The sequence below is a fragment of the Glarea lozoyensis genome (assembly GCF_000409485.1).
Source record: "Glarea lozoyensis ATCC 20868 chromosome Unknown GLAREA6, whole genome shotgun sequence".
Lineage (NCBI taxonomy): Eukaryota > Fungi > Ascomycota > Leotiomycetes > Helotiales > Helotiaceae > Glarea > Glarea lozoyensis.
The window spans coordinates 2,327,128-2,342,903 of record NW_007361001.1 but is presented as its reverse complement, the minus strand read 5'-3'; the positions used below and the strand labels follow the sequence as shown (position 1 = coordinate 2,342,903).

The following is a 15,776-nucleotide window of genomic DNA, read 5'->3' as shown; positions in this document are numbered from 1 at the left end:
GCTAGTCAGGCACGGACAAGGACGTCACGCCGCGGGACACTGAACCGCGAACTAACATCGAGGCACTTCACAAATCGTTCCAGATCATCGAACCTCGACTGGATGAAAGTTGTAAAGCGCCACATACCTGTCAAGCCTGTTTGTACCCAATCTTTCACTTTCTCTTACCAGTCCAGCAAAGATGGTAAGCTCCTTGGTCTTCAAAGCTCGATCGCAAAGTAACTCTCCCTCAGTTCAACCCAGGCTTTCAGTATGATGACGAAGATATGTATAATATGCTTCAACAGCGGCGCGGAGGGGCCATGAAGCGTTTCGACGAATACTATCGATGCTATCCTACGGTTATGCTCCCTGGTCCTAACCGCGATAACCTCAACTATGGTGGCAAGATCATCATGCCGCCTTCGGCTTTGGAGAAGCTCACACGGTTACATATCACGTATCCTATGCTTTTCGAGCTTTTAAATGGACAAGAGGGGAGACATACGCACGCCGGTGTGTTGGAATTCATTGCTGCGGAAGGCAGAGTCTACATTCCAAGATGGGTGAGCAAGTCTTAACGATTTGGGCGTGGATGGAGAAATAACAGTATGCAGATGATGAAGACGCTCAAGCTCGACGACGGCGACATGATTCAAATCAAATCTACCGATCTTGCGCCAGCAACATTTGTCAAGCTACAACCGCAAAATAAGAACTTCCTCGATATTTCAGATCCTAAAGCTGTACTAGAAAAGGCTTTCCGGGATTTTGCGACGGTTACCAAAGGCGATATCTTCAGTTTTACATACAACGATACTGTCTACGATATTGCAGTTATCGAGACGAAGCCCAAGAGCGATAAGATGGGGGTCAGCATGTTAGAGACCGATGTTGAAGTGGATTTCGCTCCACCTGTTGGATATGTTGAACCTACATCAACGCGTGGCAGTGGGACGAGTACACCACGAAGTGGGCATGTCCTTCCAGCGGGAGGAATGTTGCATAATCAAGGAACCATGGCTCAATCTATAAACTATGATACTATCAAGCCGTCCTCCGCAGCAGCTCTAGCAGGTGCTAAAGCTACATCCTCACATTTCCTCACAGGGGGCCAGAAGCTTAATGCAAAGAAGGGTGCAAAAACACCGACTCCTAAAGCTTCCACGCCTGTTGCTGGCACCTCCACCAACCTTCCTACCCCAGCTACACGAATGACGAACGGTCCGCAGCCTTTGAGACTGGCACCTAACAAGCTATTCTTCGGTTACGATGTGATACCACTTAAAACGCAGGCAGATAAGGATAAAGAAAATGCGAATGCAGCTCAACCTCACTTCGCGGGTCAGGGTAGCACACTTCGAAGTGGCCCCGTGAAAGCAAAACCAGAGCCTGAGAAGCAAGCCGAGCCTGACAGGAAGCCAGACCCTAGTGTGGGACGTCGACTGGATGGCAAGAAGGCCTGAACTGCTCATAAAGTTGCTGACGGCGTTATGAATGGGCTTCTTTAGCATTGGGTATTGGCGTAATGGGTTAACAATAGCAGGGTTTGTGCTCCAGAGTTAGGTTGGTCCATTGTAATAGGCGCAATAGTATATGAAACTTGATCGAGACCATGAACACTTCATGGTATCTTGGTGCATTTATGGCACATGTATTCTATAAATAGAAGGCAATTTGGACTTTTTGGACGGCTTAGTGGCTGCACTTTTTCTGGTACAGCTTTTGGGTTTGCGGGAAAATTCTGGCTCCCTTGAATATATTATTACTTTCCTATATGTTTTTCTGTCTCTGTATCCTGATCCTCTCTCAGCGACATTGGAGTTGGTATGCTTATTGGTCGATTGTGGATGACAGGGAGTTGCCGATTACATTGAACACAAACTTATTATAGCAGGCCTCAAGTTGGCTGTAATTGAACCTGAAAAATCACAGAGCAGAAATTCGTCAAAGCGCGACGCTGGAGGAACATTGCGACTAAAGAGTATTAAGCCAAGATACCTTCAAATACCTGTGATGGGGATCCGAATGCAACTATTATCGAGTCTTCAGTAAGCACACTCCTTTATGTGATGCTGTGTCTCCTCGACCTACCTACCTGCAGCTAACGATCTGTCTTGAAAGTCGGTGTAATAGTCGTTGTAATCGACCGCAATTAAGAGCCGCCCTCATTCTTTTTTGGTTTATATCCTTCACCTTCACTTCCTTTACGATAGGTGATAAATCCACGAAGATTTTCAGTATTCCTATCACAGAACTATGACTTACTTCAAAGTAGCAAGTGAAGTCACTCGAAATACCTGGAACGAGCCGACGGGAACATAAAGACACAGAGTCTCTGGAGAAATGTCTTGTTGTAGCTACTATAACGGCGATGAAATGACATATAGAGTATCCATGGATGCTTGAAGTGACAGGGTTTGTGAGGAGACCTTGATGGATCCCAATACAGTATTAACATTCAGATTCACCAGTAACGAGTCTCCACAACCACCAAGTATAGGTGAATATTGTGTTGAGGCTTAGACTGGGGTTGTTATTCACCATCTGCTATATTGTTGGTGTATCGCCTGCTACATGACAGCTACGGAAATAAAATCCCCCCGACTTGCTGGATACCTCTACTTCATCCGACACACTCAATCTCAGAGATTGGGGCCGGCAACCTGTGTTAGAGAGCCTCGGACCTGTTCACCGCCACACTAAGAAACAGAAGACTTACTACAGAAGTAATGAAGTAAGATGGACTTCTGCGAACCCTCCCTCCCTGACCGCGATTCTGGACACCCCGATGCGCCCATTTCATGGGACGATGAACTTCAGCCCAACTCGCATCTTTTCTCGCAAGAAGAGAATGGCCTTACAATTAAAGACGACTGTCTCGCCTCCGTTCGCCGCCTTTCATCCGACAATGATTCTGTTGTTATATTCGTCTCTGGAGTAACACGTAATGACTCCGGGGGTTTCGTCAGATCTGGCTCTGGGGTCTTCTTTTCACCCACCTCGTGCTTCAATATTGCAGAACGTGTGCCACAGGGATATTCATCGACGAGAGAAGTTGCCGAGTTATACGCCGTTCTTTTGTCTTTGTCTCAATTAGAAGAGAATTACTTGCAGGTTAAAGAGATAGACGATCCAGATGGCATATCATCCTTATCAACCACTTCAACCTCTCGGCGGCGGCAGCGGTACAAGGGAGACGCGCGAGCACAACGTCTTTGGAGAGCTACAGCGAGCGTTACGGATCAGAGTCAGAACATAGAAAAATTGGAAGGCACTATCCCGTTTTCGAAGGTTGTCATTGCCACAGAGAATGAGCAAGTTATTCACGCACTTTGCTTCGATGCATGCGAGACGTCCACGCAAGACGCAGGACCAGTAGCATCAGTAATAGATGTCGCACTTACGGACAACCTCTCGGTCACCAAAGGAAAGGAAACGAAAAACAGAACCGCCGATATAGTCCGGCCTATTGAGCACATGAGTCCAAAGTCAAAGACTCACTCGCAAAGAGATGCTAATCAGAAGTCACTGCTCTGCTCCGCAGATCAAAGCGAGAAGGATGAGTTAGTCACAGATGTTCGTCAAGCTATTGCCCGAGTGGAACAGTTTGGAGCTAGTGTCCAGCTCTGGTTGGTTGATCTTGACAGTGTTGCGGACGCTTCGAGACTCGCTAGGGAAGGCACTTTCAAATTGAGTAGAATCGCAAGTCTATATCAAAGCATCTTCCATGAGGAGTTGTATGATTCGCTTCTTGCTGGTCAGATAATACCTCGCAGCATTTCCGGATCCCCCAGATGATTTGGCTTTCACCAATACTCCAACTCGCTTTCTTATTTCTTTTCCAGTCTCCCTCAGACATTTGGTGCATTACGCGCGCGCTGCTTATCATTTGAACTAGATACAGCATTAAGAACATCCTTAGGGCTATCGGTCATACCAACACTCTTTCTTTATCATTTTACGGATTGCATGAAGTCTGTTGCGAGTTGATTCTGAAAGACGTGCCGTTTGAGTTTTGGGGGAACAATTTTCGAAAAGTGTAGATCAACGCAGACATCCACCCCATCAACAAACGGCTGGGACGATTGCCTTCTATTTTGATTGTGAAGGTCGCTTAATGACGGATTCTGAACTCCGATTTGGACGCTTTTGTATACACGATAGTTCGCCGAACAAAAAAAGGAAATTGGAAGAGTCAAACGACGATCAGCGCCAGGCTGTTTACCAAGAACAAAGTAAAATGAAGGTCTCCGATCTGCTGTGCAATGACGAACAAGCTATGTTTAACATGTCCAAAGAAGACGCAGACCCGGCCAATTCATTGTCAGAGAAGATGAAAATCTCCAACCTACTGTGTAGTGAAGAACAAGCTATATCTGACGTATCCAAAGAAGACACAGACTCGGCGAATCTGTTGTCAAAGAACAATTCCTCGGTTCCGACTGACGAAAAAAGCCCAAGAGATGAAAGAAGCGAAGTGTTGGTACGGAATAGACCAGAAACTTCAGCGCAGAGCGAGAACGACCACTGGACGAACAGATATTATGATTTCCAGAGATGGGGGGCTGAATTTTTGCAGAATCCTCGACTTAAGGGTCTGCGGTTCCGCACCGAGTCTAATCCACAGTCGATTGTAGCCTGGGTAGCAGGAGACAAGTCGGGAATCTGAGCCAAAACACTTGGGGAGTTTGGCTTGGGCCTTATGGCGACAATGCCGCGGGACCTTTTACCAGCCACTATCCATCCGGAAGTATTCAAACCCACGATGATTTCAACGAGGAAGACTCTCATCTTGTCGGTACTATTACCGCAGCTATAGAAGCATTATCAATTTTGAGGAAAGAGATAAAAGAGGCGAAGCGAGCTCGGGTCCACATCGATCAAATAGTGATAGTGGCTGACTCGGAAATCCTCACCGACTACATTTGTGGAATTATGCCCATTGAAGCTATCAGAAGCACCTCGCTAGAACTAAGCCAAGCTGTCGAGAAGTTGAACAGCAAAGTCGAACTGTTGGAGAAATCAGGAATCGAAGTTTTGTTTCATATTGTGGAATACGGACTAAATCAACACGCAAGAACACTGGCTGGAATGGAAGCTGATCGCATTCTGTATACAGTGGATATTGTATCATCAACGAAAGTTAAGCTACCAAACAATATGAACAATAACTGGCTGGTATAGACGCATTCGTTACACAGTAAATCAGCGGTAGTTGGGTTCATGACCCTTGAGCAACAACTAGCAAAAATCCAAGCAGATCAGCGTTTATGTGTCTAGTCAGTTCAATACGACGTCAAACCGACGCAAGGCCTGGATATTTACGAAAGCGTATCTTCTTGGAACAGCCACCCCACATATCTATAGCCATGAGTGAACAACCTATGATCTCGGGACTGTGAATTATGCCATGCTAGAAACGTTGCAACAAAAGTTCATTGAGGGAATATGCATCGAACAAAAGGGAATCGAACGTGTGTCGAAGAGATGCAGCATACACCACCGGCCCCTAGAGCAACACTTAAGAACACTTCAACACTTTGACTAAAACCTTGAAGTCAAGAAGAAATAAATTTATTAAAGAATTGTGGCCAGCACGGCGGGTTTATTCCCACATACATTGGGCACTTTCAACATATCCGTTTCGAACTCCATAGAGGGTACTTAGCCCATCACTCCACTCTCCCTCTTCATCCAAGATGGCTTGTCCGACTTCTTGCCCTGACAACTGTTCAAGACGCTGACGTTTCAAGGCAATATTCCACGAAAATGACGAATGTCCCACGCCTGCAAATTCTTGTGATTTAGTCAGTACTAAGAAGTCAACGAGCGCTTGCTGGTCCCAAGTAAGACTTCTTAGTTGATCTTGATGTTTCCCTTTGAGGAGGGCATGTTTGTGGGTAATGTCGATTCCCCAGCCAAGAGCTGATTTTTTCAAACGTTCGACATCTAGAAGATTTCCAGAGCTCACATACATCAGGCTTATCTGCGCGGCACCCGCATGCTCCAGATATGCAATGGACTGGCCATCATAATGCATAAAGGGAGCAGGTGCAACATGTCGACGATCGAGGTGTTCACCAAATTCTGACGTCCGGAGATGAGCGCCAAAGAAAGATGGTGTTATGATCGAATCCGAGATATTGCCATCCATGTCGTGCCACTCTTGCAGCTCCAGTAAAACAGCAGTAGCAAGGCTACGGGTGTCTTCGCGGAATTTGAGAAGCTCGCCGAAGTCGTGCGCGAATTTATGGCCATCAGAATGAATTGGGTAAGAAAGGAAGGATTGCTGGAGATCGATAACGATGGGCTCAGTTTTGAGCGTCCCTTCCTCATGTCTCGGTGGGATATGATCCTCGACCCATTTAGAAAAGAGTGAGGGCCAACTTTCTGGATGTTCCATGCCTGTAATTGGGCGATTGAGCACTAGGGTTTCTGGCTGAAGCTCTTTTCGACGATCACTGAAATGCTGCTCCGTATTCTTTATGAGTAGCATTTCCGGGCACGATAGGCGCATGGATTGGACAAAGTGATCGACATCAAACATATAGTCCATCGATTTGAGAACCTCACCACGCCTTCTGCCTAAACCCGTGTCTGTCTCAGGATCAGAGTGGACCGTTGATTGCCGGGCTATGATTTTTGGTAACACAAGCGCCGCGCCTGCTTGAATCGCGAATCTAGCACAATTGAGTATTGAGTTGCGTACATGCCCAATACCATCGCGATTGTTGTCGCAAGTAAAGATGAGACTGGAGTTCCATTCCGTATTCCCGCAAACTTCCTGGATTGCTTCCGATCTGACAGGCGGGAAATCGAAGACGTCTGAGGTCTTTGTACTGTCGATACCAGAATTTGTGTTCCACAAGCGCTCTGGTGCGTAGGGTCTATCAAAGGCTACCCAGAGCCATAAAACAATGAGTATGCCGGCTGCAACCGTGATATATCTGCGGTTCACATTTGAGGGGAGTGACATGTTGCTTTGATGTTATTAATGTTGTTACCAAGGAATAGGAATCTTTGGACACTCATCAGCTATGGACATGTTGGACAAGAAATACTATTTCTAGGTCTTGAGCACGAGCATGTTTCACAGAAGCCGTGCGAGGAGCTTAAGTCGTTTGACATGTTTCCCGTCGTCGCATTTGAGTATACATCATTATGTAATCCTTATCCACCTTGTCAAGCGAGTCATGTGATATGCCCCCTTTTCATAGATGCCAAGCTCGCGGTGGACGAGATGAGGACAAGTCGAAGCACGATGTCTGCTCAGAACCCTTTACAGAATGTGATATTAGGACAAATAATTTCAGTAGGTTTAACAAATTTAAATTCATTTGAAAGGAAATTCCAAGTTAATCTTACGCTTAAAAGCAGGTTCGGCCGTTTATCATATCCTCTGCGAGCCGAGGTAGAGGTAAATTGTGTCATACGACAACCAGGAAGCAAAGTTCCTGAATAAACGACACAGCATTATCAGTAGGGACGATATACACATAGACAAATGCATGGGATGCGTACTTGCTATTTGCGCATGACGCCTCTTCTATCAAGTGCATGAGCTTCCGTCGATTCATCGACGAATCATGGAAGATATGACGATGATGGCCATCTGACAACTCGCAAAGCCAATGTCTTTTGCACGCTATTTGGTTTATTATGTAAATATAATAAAACAAATATTTTTTGTAGTAACTAATCTGAAATTGAGTTGTGTTCCAAACCTTCGACAAGTCCTGCTGTGGCTTCCGGTATCCTGCACGTACTTATTCATATGCGACTTGGCGATCCCCAGTCCTTTTCAAAAGCTTCTTCAACTGCCTTCCAGTTCCCGTCCCTCATCGTCATAAGCATCCAATAATTTCCATTTTCATCCTTTCCAAGAATCGGACCGGCATTTCTCGTAGAGTAGCCTTTGCTGTATCCATTTGTGTGGATGTAAGTCGGCCTTCCAACCCTGTTTTCTTTCCCTTTGCCTCTCTTCACCACTGCTGCCGAGAAGTCGATGTCGTGAAATTTTGCTTTTGACCAGTTGCTAAAGACAATCATCAGGCAATCACTGCCTCCATAAATGACGTGTCTTTTGAGGCGCTTGGCCTCATACGCCAATGCTTCTTGCTGAGCGTACGTGCCTTGTTCTATGAGCGATCTACGGACGAGATGGGCGGTGTGGGATAATGGTTTGTCGTAAATTTCTGATAATCGAACGAAACCAAAAACCGCCTGAACACAATTCGAGATATATGGTTTGCCCTCTGGAAGAAGAGGTGATGAGCCATTCGATTGAGGGGAAGCGAGCGTTGACCGCAGACCAAAAGCATTCATCACGACAACAGTGCGATCCTTCTTGCCTTTGAGATACAGAGCAGCATAGCGAGTCCACCAGGCGCAAATAACATCGCCATCAGAGAGGAAGGCTTTTGAATCTTTCGCCTTAACTTCGGAGACCGCTTGAGATTTCATCTTTGCAAGGGTCGAAGCTGGAAGACAGACCAGACGTGAGGTTTCTTTGGGATACAGAACCGCCTCGAGAATATAATTGATGACGAATACAAAGAATCCGAAGCCATTCAAGCTGTAAGGTTTTATTGCAGACTCCTCGACACAAGTCTTTCCGAAATTAGCAAGAGGATCTGAGTCAACGCCTACAAGGTCTGGAACTTCATCAACACGACCGTTAAGACTGAGAATCCATGCTTTGAATAACTCAGCTCGGCCCATAGCATCCAGCAAAGTGTGTGGCCATCCGACAGACACAAGGGTAGCATCGTTGAAGGATACAATGTGAAGCGAAAGCTGAGGTCTATCTTGGTACAAGTAATCGTTAATATGTGTTGGATCTTGTTCATTGTGAGACAAGGAGGACCATTTGGAAGTGCCTGAATATATTGTTGGAACGGCATTGGCGGTAGATTTTGGCAATGATGAAGCTAAGGAGTCTTCTTCAATTGAACATTCTCTTTGGTCATGGGTGTAAGTGAATGCTGGCCGCTTGGAGGAAAACTCCGAGGGAATATGGTATTCTAATTTCCCTTGATCCTGTTACAATGTCAATACTAATAAATAGTAATCGCCATAGTTGGCCACAGTTTCTGCCTCTTTCATGAGTGTAAGCTGGAGTGGGTTACCAACATTTAGGCGAAGTCTTGCTCCAAGCTTTTTCCAATTTCCATGCTCCAGGAGTGTCTCCAAGGAAGAACGAAGCTTCTCAGGATCTAGTATGTCGTCGAAGCGAAGCATTAGATATAAAATAAAGGATTTGTTAACCGAAGTGTCGTCCATAGGATGTAAAGGGAGCACTGTATCGGTCGCGACACGTTCAGGACGAACGAGTTTGCTTTTGAAAACACCCATCTTGCACAAATTCACAAGTCTACCCTCCTATGTACTGGGATCCAGAAGCTTGATATATGAAGTAACAAGCAAGACAAGGAATTCTCGGCATTATATAGCAAAATCCGCGGACATGCAAGGGTAGCAATCCTAAATTCAATACATTGGTTTCCTCGTAAAAAGTGAGAGAGGCAGCCATATGTTGGGCAGCGCAAACCAAACTTCAGGGGTCGGGCTTATGATACCCTTACTAGGGCTGACGGCCCAGAGAGAAGGAGGAGCATCCCCTGTTGTTAGTTATGCATCTGAGAGGCTGACATGTGTAAAAGGGAAGATAAGGTATCCAATCGTAGTAGCAATGTTGGTTCATCGTTTGAAGTGATGTATACGGTGACTAGAGCAGGAAAGCTCAATTTATGAACAGAGCAAGAGTGGCCGTTCCTTGTCCTTACGTCCCCTATCTGGGGTTTGTAGCAACAAAAGGGTTATTTAGTCATTTGACCAAAATGCGGGACACCCGTTCGCAGACTTACGAAATAAACCCTACCAAAAATCCGATCTGAACCAACGGTTGCAAAGCTTACTGTCACCAAAATTCGCATGTCTGTAAACTCACGGCGCAGCACAAAATGCCCCACATCATTCCAAATACAGAATCGGGAGCGTTAAGTAGAAAGCCAATAATATGTCTGCTGCAAAACGTTCTTGAGTTAGGATGTCTTGAACTACGCTGAAGTATCAAGTATATCCCGCTCCAAGAACCAAGTCCATGATTCGTTCCATTGACCACCTGAATTGACCAGCGGCACAAGGAAACAATGCCTTACGAGAAGGGATGAGTTTTCACATTCAAGATAGCTGGGAAACGACAACGTGCGCAGTTACTATAGAATGTAACTTTTGAAGCGCATACAAAGACTCGAAGCGGTGTATTTAAAAAACTTGTTCTCGTCACGCAATAGATACTGATTGCTGACATACTTGTTTACCAACTATCAACAACATATTTAAACATGACTTTGTAAATAAATCAGATTGTCTTAGTGCTACTCGACAGGAATTGACTAGATGTTAAGTCTAGAAATCATTTCACTCGAAATGATTAACTTCTCTGGCATTTTGTTGATGGAAATCTTTGAGTGCCTACCCTTCACAAATCACCACACCTTGAATCATGATATATTAACAAAACAAAGTTCAAAGAGCAAAGAACAGCTTCCCTGCTTTGAGTTTTCTTGAAGTTGTCGTCAGATTTCCTTCGCTTGAGCTCGTAAAATCAACGTTGCAGGTTACACTACAGTAAGACAAGGATGAGCGAGTGTCTTTTGGGTCAATCTGTCCCCATGTATTTAGAAGTTGTGAAGGAAGCTGCGGTTGGACCACTTTTGTTTCTAGTCTACTCTTGGAGAATAAAAATGATCAGAACACACTAATTTTACTTTCTCTTTCAGGTTGAAGCCTACTTAGTTGACGAACTTAACAGCTACCGCTCGGGAACAGTTGGGATGAATTTAACCATTGGAAATTCCGGACCGCAATACCCCGCATTTGGAAGACATTTGTTCAGCGAATTTGCTCGAATTTATCACCTCACAAGATTTGTGTTACTGAACTTCCAAGAATTCTGGTTGGCGTCAGCAACAGTAAAGTTCACCATGAGCATGCACTCAATGTCGCAAGATACCATCTCGATCGAATTACAAGCTCGCTTAATCTTTCTTTGATGTTTCGTATCACCTCCTGAGAAAAGGGGTCCCCACATTATATAGAGGCTGAAAGCAAAGTCACTGCATCCAATGTCTTAAAGTTCACTTGCATAGCCGGCTGCCGAAATGCTTAAAGTATTTTTCCCAGTTTCAAGGCAGCGAGATGCACGCTAGAGAAACCATTAAATTGTATAAAAAGTCACAGCCGGAGGATGTTCTCTTCGTGACTGAGCCTGAAAAGTTAAACATCAAAAAATACAAGCAAATATGAAGTCTGCTTTTACCTCTACCGTACTGGTAGCACTGTTAGCAACCTCCACGACGGCTTTGCCATCTCTTCAAACCAGCACAAAATGTCCAGTCGTCCTTGACGGACGCATCCCAAAGACTTCACCGCCCTCAACATTCGACACGACCTCCTCACCATTCAATCCCAAGTACGTCAAAAGTCAAAACCTAACCTGGGCCCAAATTATCAAATACCCCCACGTCGAGCCCTCCAAATTCGATAAATCAAAAAACTCAATCCCTTTTGAAGTAACAATCTCAGATGCCTCTCTCTTCGTCGCAGGCGGAAAACTTCAACCTGGATTTCGAAGAGCAGGACTTCTCCTGGGAAACGGAAGTGATGCTTCAAATGAAGGAGTTAGAACATTCCACTGGAGTATTCGCCAAGACCCGCGACGTTCTATGAATCTGACGCATGAATACATGAATGTATGGCATGAAGCGGGAGATTACTCTAGCAATCAATGGAGTTTGAATGCTGGTGCGATGTTAGCGCAGGATAAACCCATCGATACGAATGTGTCGACGGTGGGGTTGGATAAGCGGTTGTGGAAAGTTTTGGATAGGAGAAATAACGTGATTTGGACGACGAGGATCGAGAGGGATACGTGGCAGAATTTTGGGATTGTGATGGATATTCCTGCAAAGTATGAATGATTGAATGAAGACGTTTGTGCGAATACTAATATTGGTTATAGTACGCTTCAGGTGCTCTATTCAGAGGACTATGAGCCACTCAGACCGGTTACTAAACCAATTCACAGTGATAACTCTGGTGGCGGCCAATACCAGATCGGGATTCTCAAGAAACCAACTGAGACAGAGACGGTTGTTTTTGATGGCTTTCAAGAAAATAATATTGACGAGGGCCAAATATATGGTGGCATATTTATCGAGGATAGTAGCAAGGGTTGCACATCTCGGTAAGAATTCGTGGTCAGGATGGACTCTGTCTTGGGACTGTCGTACAAGTAATTAGTTATGGAAAACAGGAGGCAAGGTACCAACAATACAACCACAACGGCGTCAGAGCTGTATTACACATTTTCATTGAACTATTTATTCGACCATACCTTGGAACGCCCATTTCGAACTCCATGTAAGTAGGTACATATTTACTCATACAAAGCACTTTCCATTTGGCCTTTATACCTTACATTCCACTATGTACTCTTCTTCTCTTCGAGAGTAAATTGAATAGCGCAATCATCAGAAAAAATCATGGGGTATAGTGCGTTCTCCTCCCACCTTCTTCCTAAAAGTCCAATAATGAAAATCGTCAACTGTATTTCCGTCCCGTTTCAATCGTAATAAACACAAAAATGGCTTGTTGGCGCGGCATTTAAACAGACCATGTCGAAGTAGAATGGTATGGAAAGGCGTGGATACAAGTGACCAGCCGATCAGAGCGCCGAGAACGAACGCAGAAAATGGTAACCCATTATTGGTACTCGCCATGTTATGATCTTGAATGGTGCACATCGTGAAATCTTGAATTATCCAACTTCACGTTTCCAGTTCAGTTTTTCCTTTTTTGAGTACGCCCCCAAGACATCCATGGCAAAGTTTGTGGCTTCGGAAATTGTGGTCCAGGGCCCAACGACATCTGTGACACCAAGCTCAGCCATGACCAATCTAGAAGAATGGTATCGAATCCAGAGCCTGTCTCGCTCCCTGTCGTTGGCTTTTAGCAATTCGAGGGTTTTTGCTTCCCGGTTCATATAACTGATAGACTCCACACCGGAACGTCGTAGCTCCTCCCTTATGAGTGCTCCCAGTGCAGCGGCCAGAGCTTGCAGTATGGGGAAAGCACGGCAATTGCCGTCCATAAACTCCCATAACTTTATCAGAGACTCCCAAGATCCAGAAGAAATTGGGCGCTTCTGCAGCTGCAGCTGTCGCGTTTGAGCATTGAATGCGTTCATATAGACAGTCAGAGCCTCCAGTCCAATGCCCAGGCCTAGTTTTCTTTCAGGATCCGTTATATTATCGCGCTGCTTTAGGTCCTTGAACTTCATTATATCATCCATCTTATGTTTGACCTTTATAGCAAGTCCCGTCAGGCGCCTTTCCTCGGCATGCAGTCTCTCAATCTCGGCACTTTGTACCCGAACCTCACCGTTAGCACGAGGCTTCTCTGCGCTGGCGGGTGTACTGATGGCTGTTCCTTGAGGTGTACGCGCGTGGCCGTCACTGGAATCTACTCGGCGCATCGCAATTGATTTCATCGCATCTCCTCGCTTCGGGGTAGCTAGTAAACTCTTGTCACTTGGATTAGTGGGTGCTGGCGACTTGAAACGAGGTTTGAGTTGAGTAGCGCTTGGTTTTGGGGTTTCCTCTCGTTCTTTCTCCTTCTCTTTTCGCTTAGCTGGCGGATCGGGAGCTCGTACGTCACTAGACTCTGCAGGTCTCTTTTTGCTGGGTGGAGGCGCTGCCTTTGCTTTCGGAACAGTTGCCACTGGGGTGTCTTCTTCGGGGTCTGAGTCTTGACTTGGGACAACAGGGGTATTTTTCTGTGTTCCAAGCCTGACTGCCTCTAGTTTTATAAAATCAGCGGACGGTTTTGCTTTTAGTCTTAGAAGCTGTTCGATTGTCTTTTTTGACGCCTTTTTATATGGAAGCTTTACGATAAGAGACGGCTTGGTCGAAGATCCAGACTTCTCGAGATCCTGCGGCTTACTGGAATCTGCGTTAGTCTTCTTTGGAGGGTGGCCAACTTTCGACTTTATGGTCTTTCGGGCAACACCGGGTGTATCCGGTTGCCGTGCCTTTTCGTGACGCGCCTCAACCGTGTTGAGCGCAGCTGTCTTTTGTTCTGCGGATTTCTGTTGCAAACGAAGAAGCTCTTGCTCTACAATTTCTGGGAGACCTGGCGATAACAATGGCGGCAGAATGAATGGAGGAGACTTCGACTTGGGAGGCGTGGAAAGAGGTGATGTTTGAAGAGTAGAGTCTTTCACGACAATAGTGTCTTGACTCAGATGCTTCGGTTTTGAAGGTGTATTGGAGGAGGAATTTTTAGCTGAATCGAGCTTGCCAGACTTCGCAAACCCAGAGGATGAGACATTGGAAACAGGACCATTATCGAGATCAGCAGGTAGTGGCGATAGGAGTGGAGGGAGGTTATGTGGTTTCTCGGAATTTGGTAGCTCCGACTGTGTTTTGGAATTAGTTTGGTCCGCGAGCTTGGAGTTCTGACCAAGCTTTTTGGTCAAATTCGAAGCCTGTGAGGAGGTTGCTTGTGGTTTTTGAGCCTTTGTTGGAAATGGCTTCGAGTCTGAACGAGGTCTCGTAGAGCTATTTGGTGGTGCTGCGGTAGGGCGCAATTGGTCAACCTTTGTTCGCTTCTCGGCCGGGTTTACAGCGGATTCCAGAGGTCTTTTCTTAGAATCAGTCGCCTGCTTATCTCGACGCGGGGATTGGGGTCGTGGAGGAAGGCCATGTTTCACTAGATGTGCGGCACGCTGTTGATCGTTCTTTGAGACGGAGATGTTTGTTTCTTTGCTTTGAGGAGCACGGCGCGTGGAGTCGATATTACCGTTCATGCTCAGACGAGACTTCTCTTTTCGCTCTTGTGGTACTGAGCGCGGTTCGTTTGGTCTTATGAGCTGCGTTAGCATTCTGCAAGTAGTGGATTTGGAGGGCTACTAACCTCTCTTCACGAGCACCTTTCTCAAATCGGCTTGAGTTGACAGCAGAGCTAACGCCGTTCTGCTTCCCACCTGCCAAGCCCCCTTCCATAGAAGGCACCCGAGACATTGGGGTATCCGTAGACAAAACACTTGTATTTCGTGAGTGGCTTATTTTGCGCTCTGCATCAGCAGCTAGTGGCTTTGGAGAAGGCTTGACTCCTGTCTGCTTCATGTTCTTGTAATCTTTTATGGAATATTTCACAGAAGCTTTCTTTGCGTCTTTATTGAAAGGATTCGGTGTCGGCGTATTGCTGCGTGCATCCGCGCTGGCTGAGGTTGGTCCCAAGAATTCATCCTCCCAATTACCTTTTGCAAGAGCAGTCCCTCTATCAGCGTCGGCGATCAAGGTCATATACTGTAGGGACTGCACTTCCCAGGGTTCGAAGGGGGTGTTTGTGTTTTCGTGCGGAAACCGGGGGAGAAAGGGATTATTGGTGTTGACTAAGAGGAGATGTGGAATCTAGAAGGCTGTTGTCAGTCGGTGTAGAGGGGGCCAGAAAGTGACGAGCTTACATGGGGGAGGTTTGTTTCTCTTAGTTCGTCAATTTCTTTGTTTAAAGATTCAAGGGCGATTTTGTCTTTCGGGTTGATTTTCGAGGCGCCCGATTCGGCCCTCTTACTTTCCATCGCGGCCAACTGAGATTGTGTCGAAGCCAATGATTTGTTTGTTGTGGTGGACTCGTTGGGCGAGATGTTTCCTCGATACTTCGTCACTGTCGCGAGACGGAAAGCCTAGGGCAGTCGCGAATAAAAATGCGACTCGGCTGCGCATTCA

At 45.9% G+C, this 15,776-nt stretch overlaps 7 protein-coding genes across 7 annotated transcripts; 4 read left to right on the top strand and 3 right to left on the bottom strand.

The window, feature by feature from the left end:
• Positions 1 to 275: 275 nt before the first annotated feature.
• On the top strand, positions 276 to 1,445 carry GLAREA_03100 (uncharacterized protein; the record flags this gene model as incomplete). The annotated part of the gene is made up of 2 exons (XM_008088185.1): positions 276 to 545; positions 597 to 1,445. 2 exons carry the CDS (start codon positions 276 to 278, stop codon positions 1,443 to 1,445), a joined length of 1,119 nt encoding a protein of 372 aa, XP_008086376.1.
• A 1,276-nt stretch (positions 1,446 to 2,721) lies between these two features.
• GLAREA_03099 (uncharacterized protein) lies at positions 2,722 to 3,780 on the top strand (the record flags this gene model as incomplete). The annotated part of the gene is made up of 1 exon (XM_008088184.1): positions 2,722 to 3,780. One exon carries the CDS (start codon positions 2,722 to 2,724, stop codon positions 3,778 to 3,780), a length of 1,059 nt encoding a protein of 352 aa, XP_008086375.1.
• A 442-nt stretch (positions 3,781 to 4,222) lies between these two features.
• GLAREA_03098 (uncharacterized protein) lies at positions 4,223 to 5,166 on the top strand (the record flags this gene model as incomplete). The annotated part of the gene is made up of 2 exons (XM_008088183.1): positions 4,223 to 4,577; positions 4,610 to 5,166. 2 exons carry the CDS (start codon positions 4,223 to 4,225, stop codon positions 5,164 to 5,166), a joined length of 912 nt encoding a protein of 303 aa, XP_008086374.1.
• A 421-nt stretch (positions 5,167 to 5,587) lies between these two features.
• On the bottom strand, positions 5,588 to 6,958 carry GLAREA_03097 (uncharacterized protein; the record flags this gene model as incomplete). The annotated part of the gene is made up of 1 exon (XM_008088182.1): positions 5,588 to 6,958. The coding sequence occupies one exon, from the start codon at positions 6,956 to 6,958 to the stop codon at positions 5,588 to 5,590; it is 1,371 nt and encodes a 456-aa protein (XP_008086373.1).
• A 794-nt stretch (positions 6,959 to 7,752) lies between these two features.
• GLAREA_03096 (uncharacterized protein) lies at positions 7,753 to 9,336 on the bottom strand (the record flags this gene model as incomplete). The annotated part of the gene is made up of 2 exons (XM_008088181.1): positions 7,753 to 9,021; positions 9,115 to 9,336. The coding sequence occupies 2 exons, from the start codon at positions 9,334 to 9,336 to the stop codon at positions 7,753 to 7,755; spliced, it is 1,491 nt and encodes a 496-aa protein (XP_008086372.1).
• Positions 9,337 to 11,288: 1,952 nt separating this feature from the next.
• On the top strand, positions 11,289 to 12,236 carry GLAREA_03095 (uncharacterized protein; the record flags this gene model as incomplete). Its single annotated transcript, XM_008088180.1, has 2 exons — positions 11,289 to 11,956; positions 12,008 to 12,236. 2 exons carry the CDS (start codon positions 11,289 to 11,291, stop codon positions 12,234 to 12,236), a joined length of 897 nt encoding a protein of 298 aa, XP_008086371.1.
• A 569-nt stretch (positions 12,237 to 12,805) lies between these two features.
• Positions 12,806 to 15,628, bottom strand: GLAREA_03094 (uncharacterized protein; the record flags this gene model as incomplete). The annotated part of the gene is made up of 3 exons (XM_008088179.1): positions 12,806 to 14,909; positions 14,962 to 15,461; positions 15,515 to 15,628. 3 exons carry the CDS (start codon positions 15,626 to 15,628, stop codon positions 12,806 to 12,808), a joined length of 2,718 nt encoding a protein of 905 aa, XP_008086370.1.
• Positions 15,629 to 15,776: the final 148 nt, after the last annotated feature.